The following is a 23388-nucleotide window of genomic DNA, read 5'->3' as shown; positions in this document are numbered from 1 at the left end:
TACTCTATCCTGCACAAACCTCATCATCTCCGAATAACTGCTGCAACCTATGCCCTTCCGGATCTGCTAACTGTATTCATCTTGTGCTGTCTCTGTACCTTCAGAAAAGACTTAAAATACTTAAATCTATATTCAGTTTCAATGTGTGTTATGGGTTCCAAGAATTTGGGATTGCATAGCAGGAGAATTTTGCGGATGGAGAGAAGGTACTGAAATGAGGTTTGGGTGTAGTTGATATGGTTTTGCAGGACTATGTTGGTGAGGACTAAGGATTGGCAGATTCTGAACAGGTGGAGGTCCTTGTGGTAGGAGGGGTGGCAGCTAGAGATAGGTAATTTGATGGTAAGGCCATTTGGGGGAATTCAATGAGCCAAGCAACAATGTAGGAACAGTATGTGGGACTGGGTTCTAGCCAGATGATTAATGGTACCTGTTACTGTGATTATTTTTGATGACAGTGATTTGTTCAACTTGAACAGGAGGTCCCAAAAGTCACCTGAATTCTTTCCTTGTTGCTAAGCAGACAGACACTAGTGAGAAGTCAATGTACTAGGTTTGTCTACAACACACTATTTTGATCATCTGACCAACAATCACCCATGCAGAAACTTCACTGTTTAATATACGTGGCACAATTTGTCTCCTTCCAGAAATAGACCCCTAGGAAGCAGGAAAGAGCACAGATCCCGAGAGGAAGGTGCTCACCAAAAGTTTTCATTTTATTTTTGTCAGAAGCTGTTCAACATCCAGAGCCATTTGATTGGAAGAATTTCCATGGTCTAGAAGCCAATCCATTGATCACCTCCATACAGACATTTTTTACAAAGTACTACCCACTTTCATTTTAGCACTTGAAGATAACAGTGCTGGTTAGCTGTAGTACCTTGCAAAACAAATTGGCTGTTGACTATCTCCGTCATGACAGGAAAGAAACTAGTACTGTTAACAATTTGTATTAACAATTTGTCCATTATATTTGGACTGTTGAGCTCCGTGGCCGTGGATAATGATATTTCATCGTAAAAATACAGCAACCAGCCACTTTTTAATGCATTTTATTTATGCCAATATGCATTTCGGGTTTGCACCCATCTTCAGCTGGCAAATTACATGGATCTTCAGTTACTACAGTAGTACAATCTCGACAGCAGTTTGGATGCTGCAGCAGGCCTGTGCAAAAGCAACGATTCCAATCATTTACAATTGAAGTAATGGTACAATTGAAGTAAATGATTGGAATCGTTGCTTTTGCACAGGCCTGCTGCAGCATCCAAACTGCTGTCGAGATTGTACTACTGTAGTAACTGAAGATCCATGTAATTTGCCAGCTGAAGATGGGTGCAAACCCGAAATGCATATTGGCATAAATAAAACGCATTAAAAAGTGGCTGGTTGCTGTATTTTTACAATGAAATACAATTTGTATTGTTTTCTTCTGTCATGGTGATGAAGAAATCATTCACTGGCTCATGTTTGGTTGGTAATCTAGCTATGTTTGTGACACCGTGTGTTGTTACCTGTAATGAATGTTGGTAGAGATGTGACATCATCGTATACTTTACTCATGTCCACAGTGCATTATTAACAAACACATGAAGCAGTATTTACTCTTAGGTTTTCTGTTGGAGGTACTGGAAATATTGAAATAATGGAATGTCCACCGGCCGGAGTGGCCGAGCGGTTCTAGGTGCTACAGTCTGGAACCGCGCGACCGCTACGGTCGCAGGTTCAAATCCTGCCTCGGGCATGGATGTGTGTGATGTCCTTAGGTTAGTTAGGTTTAAGTAGTTCTAAGTTCTAGGGGACTGATGACCTGAGAAGTTAAGTCCCATAGTGCTCAGAGCCATTTGAACCTCCTTTTTTTTTTTTTTTTTTTTTTTTTTTTTTTTTTTTTTTTTTTTTTTTTTTTTTTTTTTTTTTTAAAAATGTCCAGGATGGAGTAACAACAATATTATGAAAAGGGTAGATTGCTGCTTACCTCATAGAGGAGGCACAATAAAAAAGACTGCTAAACATTTAGGCTTTCAGACCAAAAAGACCTTCATCAGAAATAAAATACACACACACACACACACACCACACACACACACACACACTCTTTCACATCAGCACAATTCGTGCACATGTGACCACTGTCTCTGGCGACTGTGGCCTGACTGTAGACTGCAACTATGTTTGGTGTGAGCAGCAATCTGGAGTGGTGGTGAGGGTATGGAAATGGCATGAGGCAGAGAGGGATAGCAGGGTAGGGTTTAGGGAAGATGCTGTGCCTACATGTGAGAGTGTGCAGGGACATGGTGGAATGCAGGTGCTAAGTGCAGAGTTAGGAAACTGTGCTGGAGATGGGAACAGGGGGAGGGGAGCCGAAAAGGTGGAGGAGAGAGGTAGAGAAGTGGAAAAGCCTGTAGGTGTGTTGACAGAATAGAAGGCATGTGTAGTTCTGGAGTGTGAGCAGGGACGAAAACAGGTAGGTGGAGGATATAAACTAGTGAAGACTGAGGCGAGGTGGGTTATAGGAATGAAGGATGTGTTGTAGAAAGATATCCCACCTGCACAATTCAGAAAAGCTAGTGTTAGTAGGAAGAATCTGTATGTTACAAGCCATAATGCAGTCCTTTAGGTGAAGCACATCTTGTTGGGCAGTATGTTCAGCAAATCTTGGTTGAGCTTTCCCATGCCCACAGTGTGGCAGTGGTCTTCATTTGGACATACAGCTTGTTAGTTTCATGTCCATGGAGAAAACTGCGCAGTGGTTGCACCTTAATTTGTAGGTCACATGGCTGCTTTCACATGAAGTCCTGTCTTTGATGGGATAGGGGATGCCTGTGACAGAAATGGAGTAAGTGGCAGTGAGAGAACAGGTCTAGTATCTAGGCTTATTGCAAGGATATGAGCTAAGAGCAAGGTTGGGAGCAGAGGTGGAGTGGGACTGGATAGGAAGATTGCATAGATTTGGTGGAATACCAGTGTGAGAGGATTGGCAAGGATAGGGGGTAGGATATTCCTCCTTTCAGGGCATGACGAGAGGTAGTCAGAATCTTGGTGGAGAATGTGATGGAGTTGTTTCAGTTCTGGATAGTGCCGCGAGTCATGAGAGGAGTGCACCTTTGTGGCTGGACAGTGGATTTGTGGGAGAAGGTAGGTAATTGGAGAGACAAAGTACCATAGATCTCTTTCTGAACAAGGTTGAGAGAGTAATTTCACTCTGTGAAGGCCTCAGTGAGACCCTTGGCATATTTGGAGAGGGGCTGCTCATCGCTACAGATGCGACAACCACTAGTGGTTAGGCTACATGGAAGGGACTTCTTGGTATGGTATGGGTGGCAGCTATTCAAATCAAGGTATTGTCGGTTGTTAGTTGGTTTGATGTGGATGGAGGTACTGAGTAGCAATCCTTGAGGTGGAACATCGAGGACAGTGGCTTGTTGGTTTGAGGAGGACCAGTTGAAGCAAATGGGGGAGAAGCGGTTGAAGTATTGGAGGAATGTGAATAGGGTGTCCTCACCCTCAGTCCACATCATGAAGATTCCATAATCAAATGTGAACCAGGTGAGGTGTTTGGGGTTCTGGGTGGTTAAGAAGGATGCCTCTCGACAGCCCATTAATAATAAGTGAGCCCCATTAAAAGGTTGGCATATGATGGTGCCATGTGGATGCCCTTTGCTTTAGTATGGATTTGTTTGTAGGTGATGCCTTCAAAGGAGAAGTAATTGTGGGCAAGTAGACTGCTGTTCATGGTGACCAGGAAGGAGGTTGCAGGTATGAGGTCAGTCAAGCATTGGGAAATGTAGTGTTCAGTAGCAGGAAGACCAGGGGCATTGAGGAGGTTAGTGTAGAGGGACCGGCATCAACTGTGACAAGCAAGGTTCCAGGTGCTAAAAGGGCAAGAATTGTGAAGAATCGTCGGAAAAATGATTGGTGTCTTTTTATATAGGAATATGTAGGTCATGCTTAATAGACTGAAGGTATTGGCTCACAAGAGCAAAGAACCTCTTTGTAATGGTACAGTAATAAGCCTTAATGTGTCATCCTGGATGGTTAGGTTTATGAAATAGGAAGCATGTAGAAGTGTGGGGAGTGGTAGGGGTTAGGAGAGAAACAGACTTACGGGAGAGGCTCTGGCATGCGCCTAAGGATTTGAGGAGGGACTGGATATCTTGCTGCATTTCTGGATTGGTGTCACAATGCCAGAGTTTGTAGGTGGACATGTCTGACAGCTGGTGGAATCCTGCCACCAGATAATCCCTGCTGTTGATACCTACAGTGATGAGGCCTTTGTCGGCAGGAAGGACTTTATGATCAAGATCAGTTTTCAGGTGGTGGATTGCAGTTCTTTCTGAAGATCTAAATTTGGTTTCCATTAAGAGATTTGGGCAATGATTGTGAGACGAGGTTTTATGTTAAGAAATTTGGAAAGTTAACAGAGGTGATTTATGGGCAGAGGGTGGATCACAGTTGGATGGGAGACTACACTGAATCAGGCAGAGTTAATTTTGCATTTGGATTGAGCCTGATTGGTAGTGCTGGTGGCCAAAAGTGTTTCCACTGTAGAGACCAGCAGAAGGAGAAAAAGGTTTTAGCAAGTTCAGAATGATTGAACTTGGGAGTGGGGATAAAGGTAAGGCAATTGGAATAGACTGATACTTCTGTGGGATGTAAGCTTTTTGAGAAGATGTTCATGACTGTGTATTGGTCTGTTTAGGTTCTAGATTCTATATGATGATGGGAGTGAGTTTCTGAGTGTGTGGTAAATGTAGTATACGTCTGTGAGGTAGATTTGTTGGCTATGACGGGATTTTGGGGAGGTTTGATGGAGGCTCTTGTAGAGGTGGTGGATAGTGGTAATCTAAGGCAGAAGGAGTAGGTGAACAGGTTGGAGAGTTTGTTGAGTTGATGTGCCTACTGCTGTAGATCCCGGAGGGCAGGCTAACTCTGAACCTAGCACCCCTACCCTGTCTCCACCACATCCCTGCACACTTTCACATGCAGCACATCATCTTCCCCCACCCATACCCTGCTATATTACATCACATTACAATAATACTTCTTCCATTGATCATGAATACAATTATAATTTGTTGTCCCACTTCATATCTAAAAATTCACTGTTGAGTAGAAGGAGTTGTCATTCAGAATTTCTTTTGACTTGGTTTTAAATGCTGGTTGGCTATCTTTCAAACTTTTAATGCTATTTGGGCGATGACAAAAGATTTTCGTTGCAGCATAATTCACCCTTTTCTCTGCCAAAGTAAGATTTAACCCAGAATAGTGAAGATCATCTTTTCTTCTAGCACTGTAGCTATGCACTTCACTATCATTTTTGAATCATAAGTAAAGATATGTAAAGGTACTGTGAATATCCTGAGTTCCTTAAATATATGTCGGCAAGGTGATCTTGGGTGGGCTGCAGCTATTATTCTGATTACACGCTTTTGTGCAATGAATACTTTTTCTCTTAATGATGAATTACTTCAAAATATGATGGCATATGAAAGCAGTGAATGAAAATAGGCATAATAGACTAATTTACTAATAGGTTTATCACCAAAATTTGCAATTACCCTAATAGTACAAGTCGCTAAACCTAAACATTTTAGCATATCATTAGTGTGTTTCTTCCAATTCAGTTTCTCATCAGTGTATACACTCAGAAATTCTGTCTTAGCAACAGACTTCTGTTCAGAGTCAATATTTATCAATGGTGTTTTGCCATTTACTGTACAGAACTATATATAATGTGTTTTCTCAAAATTTGGTGAGAGCCCATTTGCAGAGAACCACTTAATAATTTTCTGAAATACATTATTTACAATTTCATCAGCTAATTCTTGTTTGTTGGGTGTGATTGCATATGGGAATCATGAGCAAATAGAATTAGCTTTTTGTCAATTAAAAAATAATGAAAGACATAAGATAAGGTATTTTCTATTATTGTTGGTTAGATAGATATGAATTAATTAATTAAAATGGAATGTTAATGGATTTTATCTCTGCTAGTAAATATGACTCTTTAGAAAGCATCGAATAATTGGTAAGTACTGGTTGAGAACACTACATGAATGTTTCTTGATGTGCTGGAGGCAATGCTATTAAAATGATAAAACAGCACAGAAAAATTTTACTCTCTTTTTTAACACAAGTGGAACTCTGCCGTCCAGCATTATTAGTACAGCAGACCGGTGAGTGTGTTGGTAGACAACATTGCTTGGAGGCCAATGACCGATCTCAGTATTACACAGTTCACGTAATAACATTGCCAGAATTTTGAGACAGAAAGATCAGTAAAAATTACCTCAGGGACGTGTGAATTATAAGCTGATGGGTTAAATGGCAAATGCACACTAACAGTGTTCGGCCCTGGCCACCGAACAGTGGACCAGTAACTTCTTTTTGATGCCGCCTGAAACTAGACTAAAAAAAAAGCCATAATAAAATCACATATAATATGAATAGCAGGGAAAGAGATCCTCAAATGAAACACAGCTACTTAAAATCAAATTAACATAATTATTCAACAAAAGTATATAAGTGACACGTACACAGCTTATCTCGATAGCAGAGGACAAGAGAAAGAGACGCATTCCGCTTTCTTATAGTGCTAGACAAATTAAGGTACTTACTACGTTTTGTTTAACAGCATTTTCTTTACACATTTTAACTCAATTCATGAATAATTGAAAACACATTATCCCATTAGTACACAATTTCTTTCAATTACTATACAAATTTATTTATATTTGTAAAATTATTTATAATATTTTCAGGTGTTAATTAAAATTGGGGCTAGTTTTTATACAGTTATAAAGTAACATTTCATCTGCATCTTCATGAATATAGAGTGGCAAGTCATTAATGTATATTTAGAACAATAAGGGACCCAGACTGAACTGTGTGGGACACCATTCTTGACACCTCTCCAATTAGAGGACTATGCCGATTTTTGCAGACTATTTGTACTGTTAGTTTCAACCCTCTGCATTCTACCAGTTAAATATGAATTAATCCATTTGTGCACTGTCCCCCTCATATCACAATACTTAAGCTTATGTAGAAGAATTTCATGATTTTCACAGTCAAAAACCTTTGAGAGATAAGGAAAAATCCCAATAGGTGATTTTCAGTTATTCAGAGCATTTAATATTTGAACAGTGAAAGCATATACAGCATATTCTGTTGAAAAGCCTTTCTGTGACCAAAATTGACATTTTGTTAGTACTTCATTTTTACAGAGATGTGAAGCTACTCTTGAATACATTACTCTTTCAGGAATTTTGGATGTAGCTAGCTGTCAGAAGTGACATTGTGTGGTAGTTGTTGACATCAGACCTATCCCCTTTTGCATGCAATGGTTTAATAATAGCATATTTCGATCTATCTGGAAAAATGCCCTGTTTCAGTGAGCTACTACATAGGTGGCTGAGAATCCTACTTATCTGTTGGGAACAAGCTTTTGGTACTCTGTTGGAAATGTCATCAATTCAATGTGAGCTTTTACTTTTGAGTGAATTTATTGTTTTCATAATTTCAGTTGGAGAGGTGGGTTGAATTTCAATCTTCTCATTGAGTTTGATAGAAATAAAGTCTTTCTGTACTCTGTTACCCTGCTTCCCTTTTTACAACATTCCAAACTGCTTAATTTTATTATCAGAGGTGATAATCTCAAACATAATGCACATACTTTTGGACTTTTTAATAACTTTTCTTAATACAATGCAGTAGTTTTTACAACATTTCACTGCTTCTTGATCATTAATGCATTTCCCTTCTCTGTTTATAAGATATTTTTAACCCTTTAGTAAGCCACGGCTTTTTAGATGGTTTCTTATAGCTATATTTCACTGTTTTCTTAGGAAAACTGTTTTCAAATATACTCACAAAGGTATCATGAAATAGGTTAAATTTTAAATTATCACCATGTTTACTGTACACCTCATCCTAGTCTAACTGTTGCATGCTTTCCCTAAAATTTGCAATTGTTAAATTGTTAGTTGAACACTGTATTTTGGAGGACTGTTTTGTATTACTGTATGGAGCTATGTAATATACTGTAACTAGCTTTGTATCGTGATCAAACAGACCATTCTTAACAGTAAAAGTATTGATTTGATTAAATTCATCTTGGTCTGTAAAAACATTGTCTATCAGTGTGCTGCTTTACTGTACTAGCATAACAAAGAATCTACGTTCTTCAGGAAGAGCTGAAAATTTCCTAATGGGGATATATAGACAGCTACAATTATACAAAAAGTACCATTATTTACTATAAGCTCACAGGCACATGCTTCTATATCGTACTATACACACAATTTTTCAGTTTCTAAATTTTTCACTCCATGATAAGTTTTAACGTATAAGGCAGCTCCTCCTCTCTCCATAGTGTCTCTACTTATATGTGCTGAAAGCTTTATATCCATCTACATTTATCTTGTGACACATCTGTGACTATATGATGTTCAGACAGGCATAGTACATCTATTCCACCTTCAGTTTCTAAATCTTCTGCACAAACAAGAAGCTTTTTTTAAATCCCATGATATTGTGATGTAATATACTAACATTATTTTTCACTGTACTTTTATGAGAATTTTGTGATATTTTAACATCTCTAACGCCTGCCTGTCTGAGATTCTCATTATGTTTGATTCCTTGCAATTTTGTATCACTACACACTGAACTTAGCATAAAAAAGACATACCCCATGAGTTTCAGTAACCCCCTCTCCTCCCTCTCACCCACCCCCTCACCATTAAAGATTTTGCTATCATCCCGGCCAGTTTACCCTTCCCTTTTGTATAGAGATGCAGGCCATGACTTGTGAAGTTCCACCTACCAATAGCATTAACCTCCGGCGGACAAGGGTTCCACGACCGTAGTACTTGATCGTCGGGAGTACGTGGCTGAGGGACTGCGTCAGCTTTCAGACAACACCACATACAAAGTTTGACAAGGTAATCCCATTCCTGATGTCCAGGCAGAGCTTCAAGGAATCCTCAGAACCTTAGGCCCCCTACAAAACCTTTCACCTGACTCCATCAACCTCCTGAGCCCACCGACACCCCGCACCCCTACCTTCTACCTTCTCCCTAAAATTCACAAACCCAATCATCCCGGCCGCCCCATTGTAGCTGGTTACCAAGCCCCCACAGAACGTATCTCTGCCTACGTGGATCAACACCTTCAACCCATTACATGCAGTCTCCCATCCTTCATCAAAGACACCAACCACTTTCTCGAACGCCTGGAATCCTTACCCAGTCCGTTACCCCCAAAAACCATCCTTGTAACCATTGATGCCACTTCTTTATACACAAATATCCCGCACGTCCAGGGCCTCGCTGCAATGGAGCACTTCCTCTCACGCCGATCACCTGCCACCCTACCTAAAACCTTCCTCATTACCTTAGCCAGCTTCATCCTGACCCACAACTTCTTCACTTTTGAAAACCAGACATACCAACAATTAAAGGGAACAGCCATGGGTACCAGGATGGCCCCCTCGTACGCCAACCTATTCATGGGTCGCTTAGAGGAAGCCTTCTTGGTTACCCAGGCCTGCCAACCCAAAGTTTGGTACAGATTTATTGATGACATCTTCATGATCTGGACTCACAGTGAAGAAGAACTCCAGAATTTCCTCTCCAACCTCAACTCCTTTGGTTCCATCAGATTCACCTGGTCCTACTCCAAATCCCATGCCACTTTCCTTGATGTTGACCTTCACCTATCCAATGGCCAGCTTCACACGTCCGTCCACATCAAACCCACCAACAAGCAACAGTACCTCCATTACGACAGCTGCCACCCATTCCACATCAAACGGTCCCTTCCCTACAGCCTAGGTCTTCGTGGCAAACGAATCTGCTCCAGTCCGGAATCCCTGAGGCATTACACCAACAACCTGACAACAGCTTTCGCATCCCGCAACTACCCTCCCGACCTGGTACAGAAGCAAATAACCAGAGCCACTTCCTCATCCTCTCAAACCCAGAACCTCCCACAGAAGAACCACAAAAGTGCCCCACTTGTGACAGGATACTTTCCGGGACTGGATCAGATTCTGAATGTGGCTCTCCAGCAGGGATACGACTTCCTCAAATCCTGCCCTGAAATGAGATCCATCCTTCATGAAATCCTCCCCACTCCACCAAGAGTGTCTTTCCGCCATCCACCTAACCTTCGTAACCTCTTGGTTCATCCCTATGAAATCCCCAAACCACCTTCCCTACCCTCTGGCTCCTACCCTTGTAACCGCCCCCGGTGTAAAACCTGTCCCATGCACCCTCCCACCACCACCTACTCCAGTCCTGTAACCCGGAAGGTGTACACAATCAAAGGCAGAGCCACGTGTGAAAGCACCCACGTGATCTACCAATTGACCTGCCTACACTGTGATGCATTCTATGTGGGAATGACCAGCAACAAACTGTCCATTCGCATGAATGGACACAGGCAGACAGTGTTTGTTGGTAATGAGGATCACCCTGTGGCTAAACATGCCTTGGTGCACGGCCAGCACATCTTGGCACAGTGTTACATCGTCCGGGTTATCTGGATACTTCCCACTAACACCAACCTGTCAGAACTCCAGAGATGGGAACTTGCCCTTCAGCATATCCTCTCTTCTCGCTATCCGCCAGGCCTCAATCTCCGCTAATTTCTAATTTCAATCTGCCGCCGCTCATACCTCACCTGTCTTTCAACATCATCTTTGCCTCTGCACTTCTGCCTCGACTGACATCTCTGCCCAAACTCTTTGCCTTTACAAATGTCTGCTTGTGTCTGTGTATGTGTGGATGGATATGTGTGTGTGTGCGAGTGTATACCTGTCTTTTTTTCCCCCTAAGGTAAGTCTTTCCGCTCCCGGGATTGGAATGACTCCTTACCCTCTCCCTTAAAACCCATATCCTTTTGTCTTTCCTTCTCCTTCCCTCTTTCCTGACGAGGCAACCGTTGGTTGCGAAAGCTAGAATTTTGTGTGTATGTTTGTGTTCGTTTGTGTGTCTGTCGACCTGCCAGCACTTTCATTTGGTAAGTCACATCATCTTTGTTTTTAGATATATTTTTCCTTCATGGAATGTTTCCTTCTATTAGAACAAAATGTATTAAATTACATGGTATTTTCTTGGTAGTACATTATTATTTCTTGTCAATTTTTTTTTCATTCCTCCTACGGTCTGGGGCTTCTGTCCACTTTACTCTCACATCTGATTAAATCTGTGTTTTATCTGCAAAAACTCTGACTGTTTGTGATTTCTTCCAGCCTTTCTTCTAACTGCCAATAGCCAATCAGCTTCCTTCTGTCACTTCTCTCTTGACCTCAGCAAATCTTATCTAGCTTCATGTAACTGTGCTTGAAGTTCACCGATTTTCCCTGTCTGTCCTTAAATCAAAATGATCACACTGCAGTTTTTTTATTTATATATTAGAAAATTAGGCATCCAACTGAATTTTAAACCGTATTAGTGATTTGTTAATACACAGTGTAAGTTGTTAAATTTTCTCTTGTGTGCATTCACTGCAAAATTTATGCATATCAACCACTCTTAAATGAATTATATTTGAATATGACAAAATATGTGAGCAAATCAGTTAGCCATCTTGAACAGCTTGCCCTGGTTATCTTATTGTAAAAACAGAGTGAACTATCTTTACAAAGCAAAATTTCAAGGATAAATTGTTGGAGGACCTTGAAATTTAACATCAGTCAAACTTAATTGTTTGGCATCTAGTAGTTGTGAATTTATGCAGTTCACTTTATGGAAACTTTAAAAAGTTTCATGTTCAAACTTGAGGAATTAAGTACATCACGATCAGCAATAATGATGTGAATGTAACACTGATTTCTTTAAAACCTTCTAATTGCAGAAATTAATTACCATACATGACAGTGAATTTTTGTGCAATGCCTGCAGCAAACACACAAACAAGAATTACTAGGGATATTAAAATTAGGTCATATTTTCAAAGGAAGATTACTCTCTGTTTAGTGCTAAGGTGTTCAATAAGGGCTGTAGCAATTGTGGAACTTTATTATTCTCAAAGAAACAATGTAAAAAAACAGCGGGAGGGTGAGGGGGATATGAGAGTGAATTATTGAAAGGACTTCAGTGTTGTTAATTTTGCGAACTTCTACTTACTGTTAATATGGTATCCATGGCATGAAATGTTTAATGAATCAGATGCAAATAGCATGTCAGTTCCATGCTTGAAATATTTCCTTATTATTTTAACAAACCCTTCCAAGTTTAAAAATGACCAGAATTAAAAGTTGGCTTACAACTGGCATAAAAATCTCCAGGGTGAAGAAAAGGTTTCTGCATTCCTATAAAAATAAAATTGTGTGTCAGAAGAAATCCAAAATTGTATCAGATAGTGTAATAAGATCTACTACAAAGCAATTAAAAATAGAAAGTAAATGGGAAATTATGAATATATCTCCAAATCACAAAATGAAATTTATCAAAACTAGACATGATTGTCGTAATAGAATTGCCGCAATCGTTCATTAAATAAAAATATGGCATTTCAGTCTTTGATCGCTATTTTTTATTTTTTATAAAATAAATAAGTAAATAAATAAAAAATAGTGATGAAAGTCTCAAATGCCATATTTTTACAAAATAAAATGTTGACCACATGGAATTTCATCAGCTCTCAAGTAGATATAGGAAACTGAAGGCAGAAGGAATTAGTTCAAAGCTATAAAATACACATTTCTCTGATTCTAACACTGTAGCAAATATTTAGAACTATCGTTTTAACAAGGCAAAAGATTTTTTTTTTCCAATACAAACTGGAACACCTTTTAGTGATAAATAGTTTCTAAGAGTCAAACACATCAGATGAATCAATATCCAGCACAGTTCTGTGACATTCTTTTTCTTTGACAAAATTTGTTAAGACTGTGAAAATTTGTTTTTACTACCTTCTGTAGTACAAATCATAACAGCTGTAAACAGTTAGATATTTTCTCTTTTGCAGACCACTGTATCTACCACTTAAGTCATTGATTACAGTTGGTAGCTTCAGCATTTCAAGCAACATAGCAGCACAGACTAGCACATCAACCTTACGTTTCATTGCTGAAGATTCAGCACTTTATATATCTAATAAGACCAGTTTGAATCAGCAGCAGCAAAATAGTCCAGTGGATCTGCGTAATGATTATGTCTGTGTCCTTGATATGGGACTATTTGAATTGTCTTTGCGCCTGAGTGACAAAGGATCAGGTGGTCCTCGTATTGATCTCCGTGCTTCCAACAATATGCTACATATACACACATGTGCTGATACAGCCAAGGCATTGGCTGAGCTCCTTACATACTTTGCATCAGATGGTGATTTGAGACCAATTGGAACTGAAACTGATGTAGAGACTGGTCCTGAAAGCATCAGTGTGCAGAATCATAGTAGTGCTGATCAAGTCCTAATAAACACTGGAGATTTAACAACTACGAGGCAAGAACCTGGATCAGACACCTTGTCTAAATCACAAGTCGCTCATGTGCATAACATGATGGAAGAAGCAATGAGGGAAACACTGTCTCCTGATACTGGGCTTAAGTCAAGTAGGTAGACTTTTTTTTGTATCTAGGTTGTCTCTGTTATTGTGTGTGTTTTAACTCACCTGACTTGCTTGCTTTTATGAAGGATCACCACGTTCTCAGAGAAACAAAAAAGATGTGGAGGTATTTTTTTTCCCTGACGAGAATCAACCAATTCCCATAAAGCCCTCGGGTGATTCAGAGCTATCTCAAGAGGAAGATGACAACTGGGAGGATGAATTCTGTATTCTGGATAAAGAGGCTGGATCAGGATTCCTGGTAAGTGTATTTGTTAATAAATATAATTTTTCTTCAGTTTTGTGCACACAATACGGAGCTGTGGTTTACATAATTTATTTTCTGTCTTGATGTGACTTTTTTTTTTCAAATTATTTAAAAATTATGTGCCTGTGGAAATGATTTATTAGAGCTACAGCATACAGGGTGGCACAAAAGTCACTACATACTTAGGGAATCTATCTATCTAGGTTGGTACTATGTGAAATGTATGTATCTAGGTTGAGTTATTGAAATTTGTCCATCAAGAGATATGCAAAAGAAAGGACACTTGAAGATTTCAGAGTAAAGTATGTTAACACACACGTTTCTATTCCCCTACTTGGTGCCAGCTAGACTTTAGTCTAGCCGTATCAAGTAAGGGCATAGGCGTATGTATGCATATGTGTGAGACTCTGTGTGTGTGTGTGTGTGTGTGTGTGTGTGTGTGTGTGTGTGTGTGCGCGTGTGTGCGTGTGCGCGTTGTACTCTAACTCATCAAAGGATAACTCTGGAAGCTAGCAAGTTTTCCTTCTTTTGTGTCTGCCTATCAACAACTCAATGCTTTTGCATTTCGCTGAATGGTCTCCTTTAATCCTAAACTATTTACATTCTACAAGAACTTTCCTACAACATTTGTATCTAGGTTGGTACTACATATGCTGATATTGAGGTGTAACATCTCATTCAGAGAACGAGATGTTCTACGTCTTTGATATCAATTGGCTGATAAAAGATGTTCATGGGTTAAGGTATTTAGTAAGTAGCAGGCATTCCACTTTTGGAAGTTTTTTATGATTTGTGCAGATCAGAATTGTATGAATCCTCTGCTATCGGCAGTGAAGGCTGCGGACTGGTGCTTCTTCCTGCTGGGTGTAGTTGTTTGCTGCTTGGGGCCGCGAGTGAATGGTATGGAGCGCATGTGACCTCCATGACGTCAAAGAAATCATCACCGAAAAGGCAATTGTTCAGATTTTACTGTAAAAAAAAAAAAAAAAATGTTCAGAGTTTCTTTCGAGATGCACTTATGGAAACACCTGGCCAGATTTTTAACACCTATGTAGTCTATCCATTAGAAGAAGTTATGAATGTATGTTATAGGAAATACATTGAGTTCAACTTCTCTGGTTGTGTTATTCCACTAGATAGAAGGAAAAGTTTCTTTCAGCATCATTGACTCTGTGGATCCCCCACAGAGGAGAAGCTGGTTCACAATTCAAGGGCACCGTGTAGCAGAACCGTTGCAGTTTTGATACTGTACGGCAACTGACAGAAAACATAAGAGAATTGGAAAATTCAGTAAAATACAAAACCTGCAGATTGACTACTGGACTGCTTCAACCGCCCATTCTTATCACCCCCCAGTACGAAAACAAGCCATGAAACATTTCAATATGGAGTGCATGTAGGGACCTTAAGATGTTAGCGATATATTTAGTGAACACAGCTGACATTGATTGATTACAGCAGATGTCACTTCTATGCTGGCTGGGTATCACAACATTGCTAAGCGACACAAGTGTCACTGATGCCTTTTGATATTAGTGACAAGCCAGCGAGTGCAACTGTATGAGGCTAGCGTTAGTTGCTATGCAACCATCGTTGCATTGGGTTGCAGAGGATTGCTGGACAATAACAGTATGTACTGTGTTGATGTGGAAAAATATTCAGCATTCATGGACATTCAAGGAGTGGGTCTCAAATTTTGCAAATTGTGGTATCATTGTCAATCATCATTGAACTACTGCCAGTTAAAGAAAGGAAGCAGCTACTCCTCTGCTCTTGCTCTCACACTCACTCTGTACTTTCCTCTTCCTTACACTTCTGTGCAATCTCTCTCTCTGTCTCTCTCTCTCTCTCTCTCTCTCTCTCTCTCTCTCTCTCTCTCTCTCTCTCTCAAATCATCCCCAACTCTTTATGAACATAATTCTCCATTGTGATTTTGTATCTGTTCTTTCTTTTATATTAGAGAATCTATGTAGCTTATTTTAAGAATTATTAAAAATATTTGTTTAAGGCATCATAAGGAGCACATCAGGATAACTGTTTATTACTCTTTTCCTTCATCATTCTGAAAAACTCTTTTATTTTTTCCTCTTATCTGATCATTTTACTCCAGTTTTTATTATGTTTGTTTTTTTCTTTATGAAGACCTTTGAATTTCTGGATTTCTAGTCTGAATTTCTCTCCATTGAGTAAGGTCTCCTGTGCAGTCTGCATTTCTTCTAAGTCCATTTTTGCCATGTCTCTCCATCCATTTTCTTTGTCTTTTTTTCTGTTTTGGAAGAATGTGTGGATCTTCTTTGTTAGTCTGGCTTCCATCATTCTCTCTAGGTGCTCATAGAGTGTAACATGCCTTTCCTGACCTTAGCCATTATTTTAGGGCAGAATGAGTATATATTTCCTTATTTGGTTTCAAGATGCAATTGACGTGTTTGTTCTTATTTGAACCTACCTTTTTTTTTGCAAGAGTCATCTTTCTTTCTTTTCTGAATCATCTGATGATGTTTTGCATCCATATAAAAATAGGAATTATGGTTTATCACTATATTATATTGCTATATTTAACATCTTAAGAAAAACATTTATTATTGTGCAGATTTCTCACTTTCATGTACGCGGTTTTCATTTTCTCAGCTCTAATATTAACTGCTTATTTTGCACTATATTTGTATTTTCATTCAGACATTTAAAGTTCTATATTCTCTTTATGTTACCATACTTGGTTTTTAAAATTCTTGGAGAGTTACTTTCATTACTCCACTGCCTTTTTGCGGACCTGCCTTTTCAGCTGTGTCCTTCAGACGTTTTAGTCTTTTCTTTGCATTCTCCAAGGTTCCATGTATTATTATGAGATCATCTGCAAAGGCTAAACAATTTATTGTGTCATTCACACTACCCAACTTTATGTAGTTATTAACTTATCGTTTTTCTTCTTCGTATAACTTTTTCCAGCACCCAGTTGAATACTAATGGTGACAAACAATCCCCTTATCTGACTTCTGATACAATTTGGAAGGGACTAAAAGTTGTTCCAAGGTATTTAACTTTAGTTACTCTGTGTGCAAGAGTTTGTTTAGTTATTTCCAGAGTTTTTCTATCTACTGCAAATTTCTTCAGGGTTCTGTCTGTAGAATCATATGCCTTTTTAGAATCAACAAATATTAACATAACTTTTTTGTCTGATATTTTTGTATTCCTGTGGGAGGAGAACTCCACACTTTTTTTCCAAGATTGTCACTGCTGGATCTGTTTGTTGTTCCCATGCTATTATTAATGAAGCAACCAATACTTCGCTGTAAAAATACCTGTTCCCCCTCCCCCCTCCCCCTCCCCCTCCCCCCTCCCCCTCCCCCCTTCCTGGTTTTTATCCATTAAAAAGGTAAAGGTATGTGAGTCACAAGAAAGACAAACACTCTAGTCGTGTGAAACTTCCTGGCAGATTAAAAGTGTGTGCCGGACCGAGACTCGAACTCGGGACCTTTGCCTTTCGCGGGCAAGTGCCCTACCAACTGAGCTACCCAAGCACGACTCGTACCATGTCCTCATAGCTTTACTTCTGCCAGTACCTTGTCTCCTACCTTCCAAACTTAACAGAAGCTCTCACTCTGGAAACATCCCCCAGGCTATGGCTAAGCCATGTCTCCGCAATATCCTTTCTTTCAGGAGTGCTAGTTCTGCTAGGTTCGCAGGAGAGCTTCTGTTAAGTTTGGAAGGTAGGAGATGAGGTACTGGCAGAAGTAAAGCTGTGAGGACGGTGCGTGAGTCGTGCTTCGGTAGCTCAGTTGGTAGAGCACTTGCCCGCGAAAGGCAAAGGTCCCGAGTTCGAGTCTCGGTCCGGCACACAGTTTTAATCTGCCAGGAAGTTTCATATCAGCGCACACTCCGCTGCAGAGTGAAAATCTCATTCTGGAAACTTAAGTCATGTTCTTGTTTGTCTATTTCTGGCCAAGCTGTCATGTGCATGAAAATATCATGTGTTTGTTGCACTTTATAAAATGGTAGCTTGGAGGTATTTTTATTTAATGTTCATATTGTTCAGCTCTACATATACTGTAAGGTTTTCTTTTTTATTTCTCTGTAGCCTCGTAATGGTTTGCCAGAAGTAAGAATGCTGATACAAGAACCAGTGAGAATAATAGACAACCATTTCTCTGTTCCACTGGGAAAAACTGATCTCCTGAAAGCACCAAAACATTTTCCTGCTGCTGTTCTTCGCTATACACTAAGAGAAATGAGTGTTGTATGGCATATGTATGGTGGACAAGATTTTGCAGTTCCTGATTCTTCACAAACCATTAAGAAACAAGTCAAGATAGATGAACATTACAGGGTAGAATGGTGAGTTTTGCCTTTATTACAAATATGTCCATGGGGTAAAACTATATTAATTAAACAAGACTTTTTCTGTTACAGCAAAAGTTGCCCATCCTCACCTCCTTTCACCACTCATCACGTAGTTAGATCCCCAAGTGAAATTCGACTGGGAGTCACAGGTAGTGGTGTTTCTTTCTCAAAAGCCAGTCCTACAGAAGTGAGTTCACTCTTCAATATCATCATTAATGCAAAGTAAATAAGTAGCTTTAGGTTAATTTTTGGATACCGTGGTTTTTGCTTTTTTGCATCTGATACTTTATGTACCTCATATGTAGCATACAGCTAGTGATCATTATCCAGTACGCCAATTACTTCCTTTTGCATGGAGAAACGAATCGCATGGCACAACTTAAAGTTTTGGTGGTGATGAATGTTTATTTAATGAACATTTAGGTCTTGTAGGTACAATGTACTCATCTACACCAAACATTTAGTGTGCTTTCAGTCAGTTTACAGCATAGGTAAAATTTTAGAATGTAATTTGATCTATTCTTATTACTGCCCAGTTTAATTGCATTAGATCAAAAATGTAGGAGATGTTTTAATTAATACTGAATGGTACTGATAGCACCTCTGATTTGGATAATCAGTTTATTTGAGAACTTTTCAAGTGAGGACAGTGGTTCATGTGCTGATCTTGGAGGACATTTCTGCAATTTCATTTCAGTATTTTAGTCGACTTTGAAAAGAGCTCTGCTTTGGATGCGTGGGGTCTCATGCAGTAGTCCTGTTTGTACGTTATATAGCTTGCATCAGTTCACATAATAAAAATTTCATTAACAGTAGGCTTCCATGGTGCTAATTCCACTTTATACATTTTGGTGCATAAAATGGGGTTGACTACTCGGCTGTAAATCCGAAGTTGCACCATTAATGAATTACCTAGAGAAAACATGAGAGGACAAAAGTTTGTTTCCTCTCCTGCATTGTAAAATAATGTTGACACATAAACAAGTAGCAGGAGTGAGATTTTTGATCTTCTCGAGGATGGTATTTTTCAAGAGGATGGATTATGAATGGCTTAAACAATATCTGCTAATGTACCTCAAATGCCCTTTAAAAATTTTATAATATTGCTGGTCTATGTCTCCGTCTATATACAAACTCTGCAAGCCTCTGTATGGTGGGGGTATCTTGTACCATTACAGTTGTCAACCACGAAAGAAAGATGTCTAATTTAGGCTTGTTCTACACACCTGATGTTGTACATTGTCCAGCAGCCAGTAAGCACACTGCTAAGAATTTTGTAGTCAGTGTAAGCACTAAACATGGCTGTTGTGAATTTTTTAGAGAATTTTTATTCCACTTGTTGTGAGCTATCATTGCTTATAATGGTGGGAATTGCCAAATTCTACATTAAACAGGTGAGATATATAATGTACAGGATGTACAGTTTCTTTAAATTCAAAGCAGAAAACAGGGGAATTAGGAGTGCTACATTCCCTTAACATACCTGTACCTGTGCGGAATGGCTGTTTGTAACTTGGCTGTAGTCATTTCCTTTCCTGTACCACTCAAAAATGGAGTAAGGGAAAAATTTATTCATTTAACCTGATCTAAGAGGGCCATCAGACCCTCTCTTCAATCAGACCAGGGTTTCACACATACAGTATATATTATATCATAGTTATCTAAGAAAATGATAATTTTAGTATGAAAACTAGTATTAACATGATTTAAGTGTCTGCAGTGGTGGTGTGAGTAAATTGTACTAACTTAATAATAATAATAATAATAATAATAATAATAATAGTAATAATGATAATAATAATAGAACATGAAGTGACACACATGTTAGATATAGAAGAAAAATTTCAGCCAACATATATAGAATACAAAGACACAAATACAGACATTAGACCATTCTTGCATAGACCACCAAATAACCCACAATTCGAAACAACAATAACAACTATAAACACAATCATACACAACAAAATAAATGAAAATACAACTATGGAAGAGTTACAACTACTGGTTTATATAGGAGCTCTCACTACACTAAATATATACATTAGGCAGAGATCGGAACAAACCAACACACAGAAGAAACCCACAAAACCAGCATTGGAACACAGGCTACAGATCAGAATAGAAAAACTGAGAAAAGACATCGGACAGCTAACACAATTTATAAGAAATGAAATATCAGACAAAAACGAAAAAGGTTAGGTAAAATCTCACAACAAGAAGCGATAGAGCAGTTAGATGAAAAGAAGCAGAAATTACAAGCATTGGCCAAACGACTTAGAAGATACAAAACAAGTGAAAATAGAAGGATACAAAACCAAACATTCAACACAAACCAAAAGAAATTTTATCAGACAATAGATAACACACACATTAAAATAGACAACCCACCAAACATAACAGACATGGAACACTTCTGGAGCAATATATGGTCAAACCCGGTACAACATAACAGGCATGCACGTTGGATACAAGCAGAAACAGACACGCACAAGATGATACCACAAATGCCTGAAGTGATAATTTTGCAACATGAAGTCACCCGAGCAGTTAATTCTACGCACAATTGGAAAGCCCCTGGAAAAGATAAAATAGTAAATTTCTGGCTAAAGAAGTTCACCACATCACATTCACATCTAACTATATTATTTAACAATATGAATATAATAGAGGGAAACATTCCACGTGGGAAAAATATATCTAAAAACAAAGATGATAAGACTTACCAAACAAAAGCGCTGGCAGGTCGATAGACACACAAACAAACACAAACATACACACAAAATTCAAGCTTTCGCAACAAACAGTTGCTTCATCAGGAAAGAGGGAAGGAGAGGGAAAGACGAAAGGATGTGGGTTTTTAGGGAGAGGGTAAGGAGTCATTCCAGTCCCGGGAGCAGAAAGACTTACCTTAGGGGGAAAAAAGGACAGGTATACACTCGCGCACACACACACATATCCATCCGCACATACACAGACACAAGCAGACATTTGTAAAGGCAAAGAGTTTTCAAAACTTGTGTGTGTAAACTTCAACCACTACAACCACTATGATCAGACAAACCAGTTACTGTCACTTTAACATCATTGAAGGTATTTGAGTCTGTCAACCTGTAGATGTTAGCTATTGCATTGTCCCTTGTGGAGAATTTGCTTGTGGGAGAACAACTCTTAAATGTCCTTGGTCTGTGCTATTTGATGAGGAATTGGTGTTAAAGGCTCAACAGATAATAAGTCTTTAATTAATTGTACATTACTTTTCTATTATGCTCTCTAACTACTTCATCAAATAAAAGATAACAGTCTGTAAAGTATCAGTACTACTAACTTGTATGTTTCTGTATCCTCTGTTGCAGCACAGCATTAAAAGCACTATTCAACATAATGGTGACTAACCTTTGAAGCTTGGGACTTAGCTCCAACATGTGGGTGTGCATCCACGTAACTAAAAACACTAATTGGGTGACAATTATTGCCAAAATAGCTCTCTACTGACTTTGACATTCCTATGTCATAAGTAATTGCTATTAGTAAGGTGCTATTGGGTATTTTACAGTCTTTTCCTTTCTGACGTAAACTTGTAGCTTACACCTGCTTCCAAACATGGGTGTTCCAGATGTTTCTTTCTCCCCACAGTCTCAGAATCACTTACTCTTCCATAATTATAAAGTAATGGTCCTCCAGAATTTGTTGATTCCCAAGAACATAATTGACAAGAAACACTTGCTTCTTCATTCTCTCTCTCTCTCTCTCTCTCTCTCTCTCTCTCTCTGTGTGTGTGTGTGTGTGTGTGTGTGTGTGTGTGTGTGTGTGTTCTGTATATTACCTGCATTTCTTGCTCTTGATGCTAAGACCATAATCGTATGAACTACAAACAGCTTGCAGCCAATGTCCTTCAATTTCTGTTACCTTATGCGCAAAAAGAAATATTTCTGTAGACCTAACCATGCAGTTTCAGGGGAAAAGCATCATAGCTGTCATTAATTATTGATTCTAACAGCGATGAGGAGGTGCTAGCTGTCAAATATGATATTCATATCTTCAGTCTCTTACGTCTTAAATGCAAGGCAGTGCATCTTTTGGCAATGTGTGTAGGTTATCTTTCGGGAAACTTCACTATTTACATCAAACAACCTTTTTATTTTTCCAGGTGAAGTTCATCAGTAAAACTCCAGTTCTTGGTAGCCCTAAATCTAGTCCACATATGACATGGCAGACACGGGGTGGTCCAGGTCGTCGCCATGATGTACTGATGGAGCTCCAGCTAAACAAGGTGTCTGTATATGTAAATTGTTGTGAAGTTTTATGCTTTGTTTCATCTCAGATCTAAAATCAGAAGATGGAGTTACTCAAGTATTTATGGAATCATTGACTGAATTAGATATCAAAGTCACTCCTTTTATATGTGGTTCACTAATTTAGAACCTTAATTACTTCGAGGTTACTTTTCGTGTGTCACTTGTTGGACAGCGGGTTAGTTAGATTCGCCATCATCAGGTGCCTGAAAACTATGTTTTACACTCAGCCGGAAAGTGATGGAGAAAATACTGACCATAATTTCCAGTCTGCAAGTCCACATTAATCTTTGTACACACTGAAAGAAAATGTTCCTACTTGCTGTTTACTCAGTAGGATCAGGACACTATCACTGTAAATAAAAGCTTAGAGTTTTAACTGATAGATATATTCAGTAAAAGTTTACACACAAAATATATAGTAATGTCTCTAATAATAATAATAATAATAATGATAAATGTCACTATTGGAAATAGCACTATTAGCAGTTCAGAGGTGACCTCTATAGTAAGTAAGAAGTCTGTCACCCTGACTTCTAATCACCAAAAGTTAATTGCTCACCATAAAAGTGGAAAACAATCTTGGCCCTTGCCATGGGGTTTTGTCAACAATAATGGGCAGCCCAGGAACAGTTACTTTCATGAAAACTAAGCAGTCCAGGATGGTGTACTATCTTCATGAGTTCACTTCCTACTTTTACCGAAATTGCTTTTGGTAGCTATCCAGCTGTGACGTCATCCAAGGCACAGCACTTGCAAGTGTTTGGCTGATTCAGACAGATTGATATCTCAGTGTGAAGTGTCTTCTCACTGCCTCTCTGGGCATGTTTATATATTTGCTCAGTGGATTGTGGTACGGAGGATCTGCTGCCAATCATTCTAGGCACAGGCAGCAGCATCTAAATGGTCCCTTTCTAGGATATGTA

General features: G+C 39.0%; 1 protein-coding gene across 1 annotated transcript in view; it reads left to right on the top strand.

Annotated features, from left to right (window-relative positions):
- The window catches only part of LOC126187388 (autophagy-related protein 2 homolog A), a 495539-nt gene that overhangs the window by 285449 nt on the left and 186702 nt on the right, over positions 1-23388 (top strand). The window contains exons 24-28 of the mRNA XM_049928440.1: positions 12982-13568; positions 13651-13823; positions 17905-18161; positions 18237-18354; positions 22318-22440. Of these exons, the coding sequence (XP_049784397.1) occupies positions 12982-13568; positions 13651-13823; positions 17905-18161; positions 18237-18354; positions 22318-22440 (1258 nt within the window). The remainder of the gene's footprint in view (positions 1-12981; positions 13569-13650; positions 13824-17904; positions 18162-18236; positions 18355-22317; positions 22441-23388) is intronic.

The sequence above is a fragment of the Schistocerca cancellata genome, chromosome 5 (genome assembly GCF_023864275.1).
Source record: "Schistocerca cancellata isolate TAMUIC-IGC-003103 chromosome 5, iqSchCanc2.1, whole genome shotgun sequence".
In the NCBI taxonomy this organism is placed as follows: Eukaryota; Metazoa; Arthropoda; class Insecta; order Orthoptera; family Acrididae; genus Schistocerca; species Schistocerca cancellata.
The sequence above is the reverse complement of the archived record's forward strand: the minus strand, read 5'-3'. Positions and strand labels throughout refer to the sequence as shown.